General features: G+C 39.6%; 1 protein-coding gene across 2 annotated transcripts in view; it reads right to left on the minus strand.

Annotated features, from left to right (window-relative positions):
- clstn2a (calsyntenin 2a) overlaps positions 1-19,890 on the minus strand; it is a 155,149-nt gene that overhangs the window by 77,172 nt on the left and 58,087 nt on the right. For both annotated transcript variants that reach the window (XM_071491875.1, XM_071491876.1), the window contains exon 2: positions 11,588-11,710. In XM_071491875.1, the coding sequence (XP_071347976.1) occupies positions 11,588-11,710 (123 nt within the window). The remainder of the gene's footprint in view (positions 1-11,587; positions 11,711-19,890) is intronic.

The following is a 19,890-nucleotide window of genomic DNA, read 5'->3' on the forward strand; positions in this document are numbered from 1 at the left end:
GCTTGTACTGTTGAGGTTTCCCTTAAATACTTGTTTATGTTTTCACTTTTAACATTACAAGAGAAAAGGGATTTAGTATGAGGGCTAACCCACTTTTGTCAAATGCAACTCAGTACCTCAGGTAACGTAAACTTTCAGAAATCCAAAAGTATGACAGAGCTACCATTGTTAGCCTAAACTGTAAACATCAGTAAGGAAAAGCTTTCACACAGTGAAAGAAATACTGCATTGGATATGCTTGTTCTAATGCAATTAGTTAGCTAGGTCTTGGAAGTAATGCTAGTTTACTGTACGTGTTTTGTTTGCCAGACATGATATTGCAGCTTAGAGATGCTATAAAAAGACATCAAATTCGTTAAATGCTGGTTATTGCTCTTACAACACAGTGTTCTAGGTGCAAAGTGTTTTTAGATGGAGAACACTGTAGCTGCAACTTGTCTGAGCTAACACAGCAATTTTGTTTAACAGATGTGAAAACCATGAACTTAAAGCACTGATAAATCATTTTGTATGGCTGTTATTATGGTATACTGTGTGGTAACATCCAAGGGGGTCAAGTCAATTCAAGTCAATTTATTCATAACATTAAATTATCAAATGAAAACACAGACATAAATAAAATGGATACAAGTAAATCAATAAAGGCATAGAATATCTGGATAAAACCACGACACAAAGAGCATTGCACAAACAACAAATAAAATACAAACAAATAAAAGCCAGTGTGGTCAGGCTTGTCTTCGTGATGATAACTAGGGTCATATGCAAGCTGCCACAGAGCATGAATACAAAAATAGGAGGAAAAACTGCTTCATGTGTATGAAATGTTGCTTTTTCATTAAATAAACAAGCTGCCACAGACGGTAGACCACATTTTCAGGGGATTCATCATAACTTCATAGACACAAACACACACACACACACACACACACACACACACATACACACACACACAGTCTTAGCTCATTATGTGTGGACACAAATATAATGGAAATAGAGTCCAATTGAGAAATTGAAAAATCATCACATAGCTTCAAGAAATGAGAGACACATCCAGTGCAGAATAGAAAAAGGGGGTAATAGGGTAATAAGGGAAGGGACTGGGTCCTCCACAAAATCAATCAGAGGCTAAAAGGTTGTTTGACGCTGTGAGCAACTTGACAAAGCATTGATGACAGAGCTCCAGTGGAGCATTACTGGACATGTAATTACTCAAACCATCTTATATGGATCCAATTAGTTCGCCTTAACAGTGGAGAGGCAAGGGTGATTTCCATCATATAAATGGTTCAGGTTTCCCTGTGTTCCAGAAAAGGTGTGACACAACATCATTTGTGTATCTTTTCAGAAACCAGAAAATGGCTGATTTTGTTATTAGACATTTTTAAGTTAGATGCAGATTATTTTGCATAGCGTCCTCAGGTTCTGAAACAGTATTTTGGCTGATTACAGGTATCTTCTACAGTTAAAAAAAAAAAAAAAAAAAGGTAGATAAAGTACATGACTTTACTTTCAGAGGGTGAGAAAATCCTTCCTCTGTGATAAATTTACCTCAACTGCAGCTGTGCAACAACTGCACAGCTGCATTGTATCGGCATAATTCACAATATGTTGCCATGTGCTTCTTCATTTTTGCTGTATTATCCCATAATGCTTAAACTTCCTCTTTTATACACCTGAACAAAACTGAATGAACATCAGGACCAGGTGCTAATCCACAGAAAAAACCTAATGAACCAAAAATCAATGATGGAGGATGATTTTCTCTAATTATTTTCAGTTTGAAGGTAAATTTGCTAAACTATAAAGCTAAGATTTTGATGGTAAAATTTAACTGTCTCTACAATGATTTGACTAAAATACATTTTTAAAACCCGTTCATGCACGAACAACAGGCCCTGCAGTGAAACTGACTGCCACGCTGACAAACACGGGGCCAAACCTGCAGGTCAAGTGAGAGCAGGATCAATGTAATGTGACAAACATGACGTTGCTCTGGTTTGGCGATGTGATTGTCTCAGTCACAGAAAGTTTTACTGTGTAGCGGAGTTCAAATGAGGATATACTGAGATGAAGCAGGAGTGGGTAAAAGAGCAGGATAGAGAGACTCTGAGGGGAGGGGAAACCAGGAGAAGAAAAGGATGTAGAGGACTGAGAGGGAGAAAAAAGGGGGAATGTATCTGTCCTGCTGGGAGCAAACACAGAGAGATGGGTGTGGAGGCGTAGCACTGAACCTCATGTCCTCAGGCAAGGAGGAGATATCAATACACACACTCTGACAGTTCACTGAGAGCTAGTCTCCTGCTCTGGACAGGAAAAAAAATGGAATGAGATACAGTATGAGGAGAAAGGCTCGTGTAGACAATGCTGTGCTACTGTGCTGTACCACTAATACTGTCTATAGCAACCCGATGATAGCACACCTGTTTTTACATCCAGCAGACACGGAGCAATGTCGGCATTTATTTGGTGTTCTGTTTGTGGCTACAGAATCAATTTTAAGAATTTTTACTCTTCTTTTAGCTTCTGTTTTGGTTCCCGCCTGAGGTAAAAAAAGTGTCTCTTTAGCTGCTAAATATGTTCATCAGCTAGCTGGTAACTTTGTGTATCTGCCATTTGGTGCTGCATTCAGTGGGTTTATCAGAGCTTTGTCCCTGAAATAAGCTGGAAAGATGGTTGATGAGCGCAGTGTGAATGGACCACTACAGTACAGAAGAGCACAATAAAACCAAAAGAATCAGCTGAAAGACCCTAAAAAGAAAAACTGCAGCACCTGGTGATAATTCTCTGTGGGTTTAATACTATGAGTGATTCCTTTCACCTTACACATGAAAGTACTGATTAGTGCAGCTTTAAGATAATAATCTGATATTGTTGTTTTATTTAAGGGTGAATTAACACGTCCCTGTAATTCTCCTGGTGGTCTGTTAATACTGGTTGCAGCAGAGAAATTTGGTTTGTAGGTCGGTGTCAGCCCTCTAAACAGGGCACAGAATCTTTGATGTTCTGCATCTGTTTCATGTTGCAGATCTGCCTCAGTATTACCTCATGACTTAGCACTCGCTGCAGAAATTTAACAGCAACACAAAGGCAAAGAGGACAGGGTGAAGGAGAGAGAGACAGAAAGAGAGAGGCAGGTGAAGTGATATGTTCCCCCGCTCCCCAGGGCAGACAGTCAGACACCTGCCTGGTTTGATCAGACTGTCCCTTCAATATCCTCGCTTATCCTTTGATGATCCATCACATCATCTCTTCCCACTCTCTCTCTTTCTCACACACACACACACACACACACACACACACACACACACACTACATATCCCTGTTTCCAGGATCTACCTTTGTTTCTCTCTTTCATCTGCTATCTCCCCACCTCCGTTTTTTTTTTTTTTTGTCTCTCTCCCTCCCTGTTCCTCTTTTTGCCTCACCACCTTTGAAGTGAGTCATAGCTTCTGCTTTGTTGGGTCCCACAGTTTAATTAGCACCCCTGCTTTTGTTCACCTTGGTGCAGTTTCATTTGCAAATAGTCACTGTAGATACCATAGATTAGGGATTTGGCAAAGCTTAACAACGACACAGCCAAAACTATAGCCATGATCTGTGTTACAATTGTACTTTCTGAAGAAATCGTGCTATTAGTTTCTCTTCTTTATTTGCTCCTATTTTCCATTCTCCTATTAACGTCCTGTCTCACAATGATGAGAGCGGCAATGTGACGGCAATGATGAGAACTAGTCTATCCACCTGACAGTTTTAAAAATGACTGCAGTAAGCTTTGGAAAGTTATCAACCACTTCCTGTTTGTGTCTTTGTTGCAACAACTAGCAAAAAAATGATGTTATTGTTGCTGACAGTCCTGCAAGAATACTAAAACATTTCACTCACTATTATACAACTGTCCATCACTGTGATAAATCAGGTCATGTGTGTTAACAGTACGTGTGCTCAATTCGAAAAGCGTGCTTTTCATTACAAAAATCCCACTCACATTGGCTTTGAACTTATGATAATAAGTCCTATATTTTCCAAATCATGCTCCAAGTAGTAAATGGACTTTGACTGTGTGCTTGGTAAAAATAGGATGAATGGCACAGACAAAAATGTAAATTATGTGTACCATTTCTTCAAAGCTATGGGGAAAATGGAAGAAACTTTGCACAATGGAAAACTATGTTATTGAAAATAAACAAAGGCATCTTTGACAGAAGTGATGCCAAAGTTTGACAGAAGCTTCAATATCTTTTGTCAATATTATCTTATTGAAGCCAGATTCATCAAGTCATAACGAAGAGCTTTGGAGGATTCAAAAAAATCCTGTTTAACAGCAATGTAAAGGCATCTCAGACTTGCTCCTTACACATTAAGTAATAGGGGGTTCAACTTTAATGGATAAAATAAAAAAATTTTAATTTAAAGAAAAAACTGTGGCTGACTTTACTTGATTGTGTTTACTTACTTACTTCTTTACTTACTTTATTGTGACTTACTTTTTTCATGAAGGAGTTAAGTTGCTCTCAACACAATTCAAATCATAATAAATGCATCTCCAATACGCTTCCATTTATATATGGTAAAGCTTGGATAAACTTTGCAAGAAGAAAAAAAAAAAGAAAGGAGTGTTTTCCACCAAGGGACATAAATTGGAAATAGAATAAACTGCCTGAAATTTACCACACTGCAGTACTGACCTAAGGAAGCTGACTGACATACAGCACAAAGTTGAGGCGCCTGGGCTCTTCCTGCATTTGCGCTTTAACCGTCTCATGAGCATCTGACAGAGCAGATACACTTATTAATCAATACATCTGTCTACGCTGGCCTTGTAATGGCTTGCACCATATGTGCATAACTGCATCCTCAAGCGTCATCTTGGGTTTTCAAGTCTACCAACCCGACCCCTGACTTACTGTAATACATGCTGAGAATAATGAGTTATAGAGTACACAAACACATTCTCACACACACACACACACACACACACACACACACACACACACACACCCTAAACCAATCACTGAGAATAATCAAAAATGTTTTCTCATGGCAGCTGTTCATGATGACCCTCTCTCATTTTCATTTTCCATCTGTCTCTTTCATTTTTTTTCTCTCCTGCTATCAATTCTCTTTTTCCCTCAAGTTCTCCTACTACTGTTGTTCCTTTACCCTGTGTGAGTTCTGCAGAGGAAACAATGTACCATGATGAATGGGGAGAATCCGTGCTTGTTGACTGTGGCCTTGAGATAAAGAATAGGCAAATGAAACTGCCTGCCTGCCTTGCAGCACCCTGGAGTCCACTGCCACCATTCCTCATGCTAATTTGATTGAGAAAGCTCGATCAGCACATACTCCTCGACCCACACACCTCTGCTCTGAAGGAGGTGTTGGAGGGGAGGGAGGGGGGTAGGAATAGAGGATGCCATCATGGCATGCAATAATAACAATTTATCTCCTGGATGCCTGTCTCAGCGTATAACGTTCAAGTTAGGCCCACTGTGGGTAGTTTACATCAAAGTGAAATGTGGTGCCGCAGGAGAAGGACAGAACAAGAGATAGGAAGGAAAAGAGAAAAGAAAATATAGCTAAAAACGTGAAGTGGGCATAATGTATGCGGCATTCAGAGAAGAAGCACTAGTGATGGAAGGCCAGTGAATGGGAGAGGGAGTAAAGGATGATGGGAGAAAAGTACAAGCAAGGAGAAAACAGGCAAGTACTTAACAATCCTGGCCTGTGTTCCCTCAATGCAATTAATGTGGAGCCAGAAGGACAGCCTACTCCTTTACTGCAGTAAAACAAAACCAGGATTGATGAGGGTGTCTGTAATAAGCGACTGCCTGTCTATGGGCTTGCTAGGAGCAAAGTGTCGAGCTAGAGAGGAGGAGAAAGGACAGTTGGATTGAGAGAGGAAGGGAATGTGGCACTAGGTGGAGAGGAAGACACAATTGGAGCCGCAGATAGAAATTTGAGAGAACAATTAAGACTCCAAGAAAACAGCAATCAGAAAATACAGTCTTGAAGATTAGGGATCCTGCCACTAAAAAAGTCACATATAAACTAGAGGGGAATACAGAAAGCATTCGAGAAATTTTACCAGACCCTGTATACCCAACCCACATCGTTCGAACCTGCTAAAGTAGAAGAGTTCCTGAGCCAATTGGATCTGCCCTCCTTGGGGAAATTGCAAAATGAAAAATTAACAAAAGAAATATCAGCTGAAGAAATCGACAAGGCGATCTCCTCCCTGAAGTCTTGTAAGTCTTCAGGGACAGACAGATTTCCAGGGGAATGGTATAAATCACTGAGGGAGCAATTAATACCAATACTACATAGAAGCTTCAATTACACCCTGAGGGAGGGAGTCATCCCCCCATCTTGGAGGGAGGCTACCATCTCGGTGATTCCAAAAGAGGGCAAGGACCCGAAAGAATGCGGCTCTTACAGACCTATCAGTGTTTTAAATCAAGATTATAAATTATATGCAACTATTTTAACTAAAAGAATGGAGGAAGTGATCCCTTTTTTGATTGACGAAGATCAAACTGGATTTATTAAATGTAGACAAACACAGGACAACATAAGGAGATCCCTCCACACCATTGAACACATAAAAAAGGAAAAAATTGGAGCTATTCTACTTAGTATGGATGCGGGCATTTGATTCGGTGGGGTGGGAATTTCTTTATGCAGCTATGGAAAAATTTGGCTTCCATGAGAAGTTCATTAAAGGCATCAAAACACTACATACGTCCCCCGTAGCCAGAATTAAGGTAAACGGAGGCCTTTCAAAAACTATCCACCTGCAATGCGGCTGTTGCCAGGGCTGCCCAGCCATCCCAGTGCTCTATAACCTTTTCATTGAACCTCTCGCTCAGGCTGTAAGAGAGAATCCTGACCTTGAGGGCATCCCAATAAAAGGTATAGAATACAAAATATGTTTTTATGCGGATTACGTGTTGGTCAGTCTAAAAAACCCAGAGTTAGGAATCCCAAGATTAATGGATTCAGGCTACTCCCTTAACGTTGATAAAACACAAGCCCTGGCGTTTAATTTTGTACCATCATTAGAACTTAAAAACAAGTACAGGTTTAACTGGGACTCCACCTCTATTAAATACTTAGATGTTAAATTAACTAAGGATATACCACAGTTATTCTTTGAGAACTATGTAAGAATTAATTCACATATAAAGGAAGATCTAGACAGATGGGCCTCTCTGCCCCTAGATCTTGGTAACAGAATTATGACAATAAAAACAAATATTTTACCCAGAGTACTCTATCTGTTTCAGTCTTTACCCATTTGTGTCCCTGATAGTCAGTTTAGAGAATGGCATAAGATGATATCCCGTTTCATCTGGAATGGAAAAGTTCCCAGGGTGAGATACAAAACTTTACAGTTGCCGAGGTGGAGTGGGGGGATGGGCTTACCGAGGCTCAAAGATTACTACTTAGTGGCACAAATACGACCACTGCTGCTCTGGTGCAATAAAGACTACTTCGCAAAATGGAAAGATGTTGAGTTATCACTGTCAGACAGGCCTATACAGAGCCTTTTAGGAAGCCCAGTGGCGGCTAAACAACATGATATCCAGAGCCAATGTGTTAGATTCTCTATAGAAACCTGGTTTGGCCTGGTGAAACAACTTAACATTCAGAAAGAAATTCAAATTTTAATGTGGCCAACCTATGACCCAGATTTCAAACCAGGTATGAATGACGGAGGCTTCACTCAATGGACGAAAAAAGGACTCTCCACATTATGTCTATTCATCGAAAACCAGGAATTTATAGACTTCAAGACCATATCTGATAAATACGGCCTTGCTCGGCAGGATTTCTATAGGTACCTCCAACTCCGGCACTACTTTCATAAGAACATTAAAGGACTTGTACAGGAAAATATATCAGGTATTACCAAAATGTTTATCAAAGCTTATAAAACAAACTGTCCGGTAAGATCATTGGCGAACTATATAGACATATAGCTGAATTAAGAGGTCATTCAACGAACTATATTAAGGCGAAATGGGAAAAAGAGCTGGGAATCGTAATTACTTCTGAAGACTGGACAAATGTAATTAACACACAAATCACTACTACAGCCTCACAACTGTGGAGAGATTTTTCCTGGAAAAACTATCCGATTCTTCATAACGCCAAAGCAAAAGTCTAAACAGACAGGACTACAACCAACATGCTGGAGAGGGTGTGGACATAGTATGGCAGATCATACACACATATTTTGGAGCTGTCCCACACTTAAATCCTTCTGGGCAGGAGTTCAAAGTCTTATCAGTGAAGTCTTGCAGCATAATTTTAATTTCACTTGTTTATCATGCTACCTGGGCAATATGGACAAAGAATTACCAAAAAAAGACAGATACCTCCTAAAAATCTTCATGGCCGCCATAACAAGCCATAACAAGAAGATGGCTCAACACAGAACCTCCCACGATTAATCAGTGGGAGGCCATAATTAAGGACATCCAAACAATGGAACTACTGACGTATAGTCTCAGATTACAAAGGGACAAAGGTGATGCCCTCTGGGAAAAATGGGGCACTTATATTACAAGAGGTAATAACCAACCTTAATGCTTTATTTATTTTGGTTTTAAGAAAAATAATATTGCAACTATATTGCTGCAATGTTTGACACACGACCTACTCACAACCCCACTGTTCTCTCATGTTTTGTTCCTATGAGTGTTCATGTGTGTGTGCATGACTGTGTATGAATGTGATTATTTAGACATATGGGTGTGGGTAAACATGTATACTCGTGAGATCAGGTGCGCAGACATATGTGTACATATACTTTTGTTTTTCTCTCCTTTTTTTCTTTCTTTTTTCTTTTGTGTCTATAAGGGCACTACATGGCTAGCATTTGTATTACTTAGCCACACCATATTGTATCCATACCTACTTTTGTTCATTACACCGATGCTGCCCATGTTTTGAAAAAAAAAAAAAAACATGAAAAAATAAAGTTTAAAAAAAAAAAAAAAAAAAGACTCCAAGAAAAGGTGGGAGAGAGCTGTAGCCGAACAAAAGCAAAGCGAGATAAATTAGGACAAAGCTGCTCTTTTGATTGCCATTTTTTTCAGTCTCCTTGGTAGCAGCTGTATGGGTTGCATTCATTTTGACCACATTCAATGGAAAAACATTCAAGAGAGAAATATCACCAGTCAGCAGCCAGTGCACAGCTCAGCTTTTTCTTCTTGGGCAATATTTCACCAGGCTTGAAATTCTCAAGTCAACAAACAATGTGTTAATCACAGAGAAAAGCAATCAAAAGTCGTTTCCCCTTCAGTCTGCCTGCTCGTTGTGGTGACATTAAGTCTCAACTGCGTCACAGCTTGGTTACTAGGGAAAGATATGTACTGTAAATTACTGTAAGCCAGTACTGCTGGATTATACAGGAACAATGTCTGTGAGAAGTATCTTATCTGATATGAATAAAAGATGAATTAAGTTGCTATTTTTGCATAATGTATTCTGCCTTTTTCATGTTTTAAATAACTAAATCTTCTCCCCTACACCCCTCCAAAGGATCATAAGATCCCCACATACAGTACAGCCACATATGCCATAGTATTTGGGTAACACTTACAGTACAGTATGTATATAATACAGGGCTGTTAGAAGCCCTGAGAGGAAAAAGCTGAAAAAAGAGCCTTTTATATGCATCCAGGCTCTTTCACACTCAGCTCTATTTACCCATTATTTACAGAACAGCTGACACGTAACACTGAAAAAGACAAAAGTATGGCTGTGGCATCAGAAGAAAACACACACACACACACACACACACACACACACACACACACACACACACACACACACACAAAATGAAAACAGCGAAAGAAAAATAGCTGAGTATCAGTTTTTTATGGTTGTCAGCGTCGGGATTAATAGGAGCCATTTCACCATAATGAGCTGTTAAGCGTTAGCTGCCAAAAAGGGTCTTCGTTTGCCTTTCAGTCTCAGAATACTTTGTCTAATTACAACAGCTCTGTCGCGGTGTACCCGCATGACGGCTGTCTGATTTTAGATCTGGTTAGACAATATAATCAGCTCCTGAAGCAATCACCTGAAGATGAGGTTTATAATGATATCACACTGGAATTATCACATGTGCACTCTACCTGTTTTGTGCCTCAACCAGTCAGAGTCAATCTGTCAGTGCTACACTCCCAGCACCCCAGTTTCATGGAAACCATTATGGGCAGTGTGGCATCTTTGCCTCAAACATGAGCAGCAATAAAAAGTGAAACAGAACAAGTGTTGACCAGGAGGTGTTTTTCAATACTGGAGGGGTTTTCACCGGCCTACAAGACTGTGGAAACCTTTCCTGAAAAAGCCACAGTGAGTTCTCGGTAACCAAAGTTTCATCTATAAATCTACTGTTACATACCGCCGAAGGGGACATCCCCAGGTCAAGGCCCCCTGCGTACAACAATACATACACACAAGAGTAATGAAGCTTCTGGGATTCATTTATAAAGTCAGACTTAATAAATGAATGGTACTGTGGCTAGAACCAAAACAAACCGAAGTGCTACATCATAGAAATGTATGATACTCAGGCTCAGTTGCAGATATAGCAAAATAGCAGAATCTGAATAGAAATAAACAAATATACACTTAAAAATAACTGGATCTGAGATGCACATATATTATACTATAAATGACAAAAAAAAACATCCTCTGATATTCTGTACAGGATTGTAGGTCAGCTTCAAATGTCAGATTAAGACTTGGACTAGAAAATGAATGTTGTCGTGGTGAAAAGTTGACACGGAAAGGATCATATATTCTTACACCTTGGAGAGGAATCTGTTGGTCAGGTTAATGGGGCATTTCAGGCCAGCTCATGAGAAAAAGACAAAGGATGATGACACATGGTTTCAATAGCAGAAGCCATGAATAGAGGAAGGGGAAGTGAAAAAGATACACCTTAGTATACTTGAATCAATGAGCTGTCTTCCATCCAACCCAAACTACTACTTCTACTATTGTGACTTTGAACTACTTCAAATCCTGGCAAAGGGTTTTATATAAAATAAAGTTTTAAAATAAGTTGATATATTTAACTGTATATTGGTGGTGCAAGCACTCCTTCCCTACAAGTTGTGTTTTTTAAGAAAAGAAAGCCTCAGATTCTTTTGTCTTTGTAAATTAATTCTACATTATGATGATGAGAAACTGATCTTAAAAAACATAGCAAACCATTTAGTTTACACTGCTCCAGGTGATAAATTGTATTCATTCTCCATGACAGATAGTGAGTACAGAGAACTGTTGGATCATCTGTTTTTGTGAAGTTGCCACAGTTGCCTGCACACAGTACTGAGGCATCCTTGTCTTGGCCCCTGTGTGTGTGTGTGTGTGTGTGTGTGTGTGTGTGTGTGTGTGTGTGTGTGTGTGTGTGTGAGACAATGTATGTGTGGGATGGTGTGTACACTCTGTGTGTGTGTGTGTGTGTGTGGGTGTGTGTGTGTGTGTGTGTGTGTGTGTGTGTGTGAGAGAGAGAGAAACCGTACTTTCTAAATGTGTGTGGATACTTGAGTGTCTTTGTGTTTCCTACCAGCAAAGGGGACTGGGGCGTCCTTGTCTAGAGCTACCAGGGGAGGGTCCAGCAGTACCGTGTCCATGTTCTCTGTGATCACGCCGTGGTAAGACGTCTCTATCCATGGCTTGTGCTTGTTCACTGTGGAGGAGAAGGAAAGGAGGATCACATACTTTGTCGTTTCTATTGTACATCACTATAACTAAATGTGCTGAGTCACTTCGACAGGGCTGAGAATGAGAAAACAGAAGGCAAGGAAACCTGCACTTTTTTAAAACTTTGTGATCATGATTGATCTCAAAGGTTTTTGCAGATGACAGGAAAACTAATGGATGTCAGATGGTGAACAATGTGAAAAAATATTATTGATGTTTGCTGTATATGATTACATTTGTGATCGTCTTGCTTTAAAAAAGGCCGCTATGTTCTCTGACAAAGCACTACTGAATGCCACAAAGAAATAGTAAGAGAAGAGAAGAGAAGAGAAGAGAAGAGAAGAGAAGAGAAGAGAAGAGAAGAGAAGAGAAGAGAAGAGAAGAGAAGAGAAGAGAAGAGAAGAGAAGAGAAGAGAAGAGAAGAGAAGAAGGATAAAATAGAAACCTTTAACATTAGTATTCCCACTTGCTTTTTTCCTTTTTCCTCTCAGTTTGTATACACTGTATACACTCCTTGTCTCTAATAACTCTCCCTGTCAGCCTGGATAGGTGCAGACTGCCATGCACCTCCTCAGCACTGGCTATACTGCCAGTTGTGTTTGACAGGGCAATGTACCCAAGAGCCACACTCAAGCACTGAATCAGGTGTTTGCAGCAAAGCTTCGAATTTACACCTTGACTTAGGCGGGGAAACTTTTTTTGTGAGACGGAGTTGTAATCGCAGACACACTGACATAGTGAAATACAGAGTCCACTTCCAACTTTGCATTAAGACCTCTGTTTTGACCTCTGCAGCTCTACGCTTTCTCCAGCACCATCACTCTTTCCTATAGTGTATTCTCATAGTTTCTTTTTCTCTCTTCACCTCTAATCAGTGTTTCTGCTTCTACAAAATGAGAATCTGACCACCACGACACAGATGTGATTGAAAAGTCAGGAGGATCATCTTGAGATTAACACAGATCGCCATCACACGTAATTACTGACACTGTAAATTAAACCTCCTCTCTCACAGCAGGACCTCACAAATAGAGAGAGACAGATGAACAAGAGCAACCATATGTGTATGTGCACTTTTCTGTACACAGACACACACACACACACACACACACACACACACACACACACACACACATGTATACGCCCATATCTCTGGTGTACAAGTGTCACTCTCTGCAGGGAGCTGGGATATCAACTTGACCTTTCAATCCACTGAAGAGGAACGTTTTGTCTCATGCCAATGAGCAGATGACATGTCCAGCTGGCATTGATTTAAAATGCATCAAACTGTTCCTAAAACCTTCTTGCAGCTTTTCATCTGTTTGGACAAATTTCAGTAGTTTTGTCCTACTATTCTATTTTCTCCCCAGATTGTCGCTATTCTGAGTTGAGAGAACAAGGTCAGCGTGAGAGAAGAAATGAGTGTCAGCCCATTTTATTTTTTACAACTAAGGAAAAAAAGGCTGCTTGTATCATCTTAGCATTTTTAACAAGTTTAACCTTTATTTTTAGAGGATTGTTTTTGTTGGATTTATGATATAAAACAAAACACACTTATGAGGCAAAATATAGTTAACAAAAGGCAAATATTGTGTCTGTTTACTTCCCATTTACATTTGCAAATTCACTGACAGACACCTGCTGATCACTCTAGATGAGACTTTCCCCGTGCTGAGGCAGAGTAGGGAGTGGATTAAAGGGAGCAAGGGAATCACAGGGGAAGACATTATTCATATGAGGACTCTCATACCCATGCAGGAGAAAGAAAGCACTGCAGCACACAGCATGACTCTGCTCTGCTGGAAAGCGAAGAGAGGACAGTGGAGCTCTGTCTTCCAGCAGTGTTTAGGCATCTATACACCTGGAATATTTTATTTAATGGTGGAAAATCAGAGCATTAACACACACTAGCACACATACTTTTATGGTTTATTGTAGGCACTGTCCTTGGATTTTACTCTTTAGTGCGTTAGTAAAATCTCCACCCAAAATGAACTGAAACAATCTTATAAATAGACTCTTGAAAAGCAAGAGCATATTAGACTGAGGCGCTGAGGTGACTATAAAACAGACTATAAAAATGAGTATTATTGAAGTGATTCTTCATTCCTGCATGCTTACACTTGCCGGAGTAAATACATATTAATCCATCATGCTCACGTAGCATTTCATTTACATTAGAAGATGACTTCAGTGAGTCCAACAGCAGCCTGCAGCTAGTGCAGTCTCCTCATGAATGGCAGCTCCAATTTCTGGCTCAAGGTCTTATATTTTTCCCAAACAAATTGGGTGGTGGTCGAGGCAGCAGAGCTAAAGGGAGTCTAATATAAGAGCTGTTCTGTAGAAAGACTACACATCAAACCATTGAAATGGGCTATTTCCAAAATAGCTTTCACAACATGTAGTTCTGTAAAGCCATTAGTGATGTGTTTAAGGTATTCATCCTTGACATCCTGGTACTGAGCCCAAGCAATGAAACAAAATTTGAGGTAAGCTTGCAATCAGGGACAAAAAAAAAACAAAAAAAGCTGCTCTTAGGCACAGCTAAATGCTAATGTTAGAAGAATAACAACAATTAACACCATGACAATGCTAAGAGGGTGATGTTCAGCAGTAGTAACGTTTACTGTCTGAATTTAGCATATTGGCATGGTAAGATTTGCTAATATGGTGGTGCATATCACTAGAATTCATCCTCTGATGTTTGTAAAACATTTAATAGCAACCCATCTGATGGTTATTGAGATATTTCAGTCTGGACCAACGTGGTAGACTCAGTGAGCGACAGGCAGACATGGCCATCCCTGGAGCCACGTCACTAGCGTGGTTAATAATAACAATTTTTGCAGCAGCTGATTCCTCCTTTAATAAGGTTACAAGTGTCACTGGCTACAATATGCATGGCATCTCTGGCTATTTCCGAAGGAGCATCTGCTGCCATTACAGCATTAGACTCCACATTATGGAGGACTAATTCACTTAGTAGGAGAACAAGTCTAAAATTGGATCTAGTACAGCGCTGGATAAAATCTGATATGACAGTAATATGAACAAAGAAATCCAGAAAAAAGATTTCCAGCAAATAACATTACTGCAGGGGATTGTCAGCTTGTCCACCTTGGCACTGGAATCAAAATATCTGTTAGTGTCTTCCCCTGTGACTGAGGCTCATGAAACCCTATCACTGTGGGGACACAGCCGGATGATAATCTATATCTAATTTGGGTCCCAACTCATATTCCAGGAGATGCTGCATCACTGTGTTATGTATTGATCAATATAAGTCATGTCAAATCTATTTCTTTTTAGTATTTATTCAATTACAGTGATGTTGCAGTGCAATAGAGTCATCCTCCCAAAAGACTATGCTAAGGTAAAATACCAAGGCAAGGATAAAAACTACACCACCAACAAGTAAAAATAACAAGACGAAGAAGCAGAAGTAGGAGAATGTTTTAAAAGGAGTCTTTTTAAAGGAGGATGTCTTATCTCAGCATCCAAATAGCAAATTGGCTCATAAGGAGGTAACATCCATAAACGAAGGCTGGCCTAAAATACATAGTAACATGAATGGAAGGAGAATTATACATTGTCCTCAGAGAGTTAAGCTCTGTATTAATAGGTGATTTGCTACAGTGTGTGAAACTGATCATAAAGACGGATATATACTGTATCAGCAAAATGTGCAAACAGAACAAGTGAAAAGACACAATGTGAAATGTGAGACGACCTGATGAATGAATGGAGGGGGACATAAAGGGTTAACCGGAGATAAGAGTTGAAAGGAGGAAGGGAAGATAAGAGGCCGCAATACTGGAGGAAGTAGGGTGAATAGGGTAAGGAGGAGGAGATGAAAGTGGGAGGAAGTTGGGGAGAAATTTGGGCAATCAAGGGGTAGAAGAGAGGGCAGGAATTATTATCACTTCCTTTATGAGGAGTACGCTGCTGCCTGTAGGACCTCACAAATCCTTCAATTTATTTTCCTATTAAAAATATAAAATTGAATTCCTATTCGATACATTACATGCCAGGGATAATATATGATCGAACAATAGCACTGATCCAAGCAGGCTCCCTCCCTCTCATGTACAGAAAGATCTAGCAGCGGCTTCTAAAATGATGCTTTAGAACAAGCTTTTGTAGCACACCTCGAAGGGAAACCCCTCCTCATTACCAGCAAAAAAAAACACAAGACAAAAGACACAAGAAAAGGAGGCGTCATACCAGTTAGGTTGAGTTCAGTTTGTGTGATCACTGTGGCTTGTCAAATCTAAAGGTTGTGTATGGTGCTCATGTATAAAATGCAGAAATGCAACGTCCCTTAATTAAAGTTTGGCTGCATGGGGACCTTTTTGTAACATGTTGTTTTCCTCATGCACCCTCATCCCTCAGGGACGGTGTTATCACCCTTTTCATTTCCCTTTTTTCCTGCCACTCTTTGCTGTCAACTATCAAATGGGAGAAAAGTGCCATAAATAATTGGTTGTTTTCACACAATATAATTTTCAGAGGACTGGTGTCTAAACATGAAGCCTGGAGATAATACCCCCCTCTCTTCTCTCCCTTTCTCACTCAATTTCCAGCTTGATTAACAGAACAAGGGTAAAGCACAAGTCTGTGGACTTGCATTCAATTATTGTTAATTAACTGCATGTTAATTTTACAGAAATTTGGAGCATGAGAAAGAATTTTTAAATTTTTTTAATTATCCCACAGAAAGACACGTTTTCTACATTTGAGAAAACAGGAAAAATCAGTCTCCCTCTACACCATGGCGGGTATTGCAATCATCTGTGTCTTGGTTTCTCTAATGAGGCAGTGAAAACAAATCATCTCATTGACATGTCTCTTAAAGTGATGTGTCCATGTGGGAAAGTGTTTATGATGCTGTTAGTTTAACAGTAAAAGTGGTCAGAGAATTAAAACTGCAGATTCAGAGCCACTCAGCTCAGTTATGAGGTGATAATTGCTTCAGTGAATTTCATTATATCACACTTCTAACATTAATTGACGGCAACTTAGTACAGTTAATTACATGTTGCAGTTTGACCACAGCATGAGCAGACATTCAATCCAAATTATTAGTGTTTCTGAAAATGTCCCCTTCTTGACAGTTAAAGGGATAGTTTGGGTTATTTGACGAAGGGTTGTATGAGGTACTTGTACATAGTCAGCGGTGTTGAAGTAGTGAACCACATGCAATTAAATTAGTAGTTTAACAACATTTTACAGTAACTTACTGGTAGTACAACTACATTCATATGTGCAGAGTTATTCAGGTAGTTAAATTACTTTAAACCACAATCAGTTTTGGGCCATTGCTTCACTACAGTAATTGAACCCCCTTTGACCAGCCCCGCCCCCTTTCTTTTCATGCTGACCGCTGTGTAGACATGTCCGGCTACTGGCTTTGTCAGGCAGCCACCACACACCTGACCTTTGTGTAGTGGATGTGCAAAAGCCAAGGGCAAGTGTCGCTCAGTGCTCAAACAGTGACAACCCCATCATGGATAAACCTCCCAGATCTCAGCCTGAGGAGGAATCACCATGACCAGACTTAAGCAATTACTGCTACAAAACCAAAGCTGACATCCCCTGCAGGTATTTTACTTGCTACTTTTTTTTTTACTATATTTTGTTATAATTTTGCATCACATGGATATTGTCAATTTGATAATTTTGTTTTACAAAGAAGTTTCAACTACTTTTTCTGTGTGGCTTTAGTTAAACTGTAGTTAAACTCCTTCCAGTGTGAAGTAATTGGTAGCTTCCCCACCTGGTCAGTGTATTACCCTGCAGTAGATTTGGGTCGGCACGAGTACCAGCACAGAAGCTGAGCAATGCACTGCTCTGGACGGGATCAGCTACTTTTTTAGCCACTTAAAAAAATGCCCACTGAAAAAAGTCAATATCATTTGAACTGTGTGTTTTATTTTGAATATTTTCACTGATTTATCTTGCTGTCAAACAGCCCCTTTCTTTTGGAACTGTATTTTCTCAACCGCTGAACGACCATATAGATGAGCTTTAGATAAAGATTTTTTAGCATGAGGCTGCAACATAACAAAATGTGAAAAAAAATGTTGTCTGGCCTTCGTTGTCATGGTTTGATTAAGTTTAGGCACAAAAATAACTTGTTTATGTTTAGGAAACAAATGTGGTTTGGGTTTATATAAGTACATTGCCTGAAGTTTAGAGGAGTGTTGTCATCATGGTTACAAATAATAAACACATGGTTTTGGTTTGGTTATCCCATTTTGCCCCACTGGCAACAATTGTTGCCAAAGTGTATCACTGTCATTTTCGACTCACAATAAAAAATCTCAAAGGTACTAATGCAACTTTCTCCACTTATATGCTAGTAGACAACTTAGACAAAGGTTTTGATTTCTAAAAAATGGTTTCCAAGTGCTTCCTATCGCATGACATCATCTGCTTCCTGCTCCTTCCGGCTGAAGAAATGGCGATGCAAATCTTCCTGGAAAGAGGTCATTTTCATAAATTTCTTATGATTTTCCCCCCCAAACACATTTATAATTATTTAATCATTCAAGTCTCTAGAGTAAAAAAATTGTACCTAGGATAAATATTTTTTTGTTCATGGGCTTATTTCTGTGAGTGGCAACAACTGTTGCCAGTCATAAAAATGCTATTTTTCATAAGTACAAAATGGAAAAAATAAATACATAACATGATTCAGGTTAAGATAAGCTGTTGCAGCTTTAACCATAATACGTTATACAACTTATTACTTTACTGTCATGCTTTCTTTCTTAGGATAGAGCTATCGATTTTTACTTTGTTTCAGGGGCCGGAAAGCATTTCTGCCTGTAGGGGTGACTTTGCTTGCAAAATCCAGTACTTAGCCTATATGTACTGTAACCAGCTCAGAGATCATTCATTCAGTGAGTTTAGGGACCAGCACTGAAAAGCGCTGACATATAACACAACAGTTAAATGTTTTTCCAACAATGGCCGAGAAGGGAACCAACTACAACAGCAGCGCATTAGGTATTAGAAACACCCATGAGATGTGCAGGACAAAATCATTACATTAGGTCCGTAAGTACTATGAGCATTAACTCTGACTTTTACAGTCCCAGTGCTGAGGTGCAAGATGCAGTTAGCAAGAACAGAGTAATTAGGCATATTGACTGCTGCACAAGTCCTGCACTTAAAGCAAAACTAGGCTGGAGCTGACCAGTGGTTCATTTTCAGGACATTAATTCTTCCCGTTGCCTCTCTCCCAGGACCCTTCCAACCTGTACTTTTAGTTTCGCAGGCTGTGCAGTTGTTTTTTTTTCTTCTTAACAACTCATTAAAGGGGCCATAAACTCTGATCTCCACCAACCACGAGCCATAAAGCTCCCTCCCGGTTGTGAAGACAATTCGTTTATGGAGATTTTGATTGAATTTGGCTTTGGCCCACAATCTCATCAAGACAATTCAGAGGTTGTTTTCCTATCTGAACAACAGTATGTGAGATAGAGATGTGCTATAATTGCTCTGTGATATACAACTCCCTCTTATTCCCTGTCTGGTGATGATCAAAACAAACTGAGAAGGGAAAGAAAGCTGTGTTTACTTGGCATCAAATATTTAATATATATAATAGTAGCAGGGCAAAGCATGTGTTTGTAGAATAGATGGCTATGGACAAAAGAAGAAAAACTGATTGCTGTACGGCTGAAAGAAGAGAGAAATGCATAAAATTACAACAAGAGGAAAGAAGGAAGAAATGAAAGAAGTACAGTAGATTTGGAAGTTAATGGTCTGTGATGGGATTGTATTACCCTCGTGACCTTGAGACGAGGTCTCCAATTTTGGAGAATCTGATGATTCAGGAGAATCCTACGGAGGCTATGGAGAGTGAGCGAATGAAGTTGTTACAGAGAATGACAACTCTTCTGAAGTGAAAAACAAAACTATTATCTGTATCCAAAACTAGCAAAAGAGCAATCCATGCTCTCCCATCTGTTAATATTTGATACACGGGATTTATTGGTCTAAATTCAAGAAAACAGTGCAGAGCTACAGTGCAATAGGCTAACCTGAAGACCCAAGACACAAGGAATGAAATATCTAACAGACTGGATATTACCGTCATTCAAACATCAGAGTTGGTAACCTTCAGCTTAAGAAAGCATGACATTCATTTGAAAGAGT

This window comes from Trachinotus anak, unplaced genomic scaffold (assembly GCF_046630095.1).
Source record: "Trachinotus anak isolate AG129_WGS33_773 ecotype Australia unplaced genomic scaffold, CSIRO_AGI_Tana_v1 ptg000012l, whole genome shotgun sequence".
Classification (NCBI taxonomy): Eukaryota; Metazoa; Chordata; class Actinopteri; order Carangiformes; family Carangidae; genus Trachinotus; species Trachinotus anak.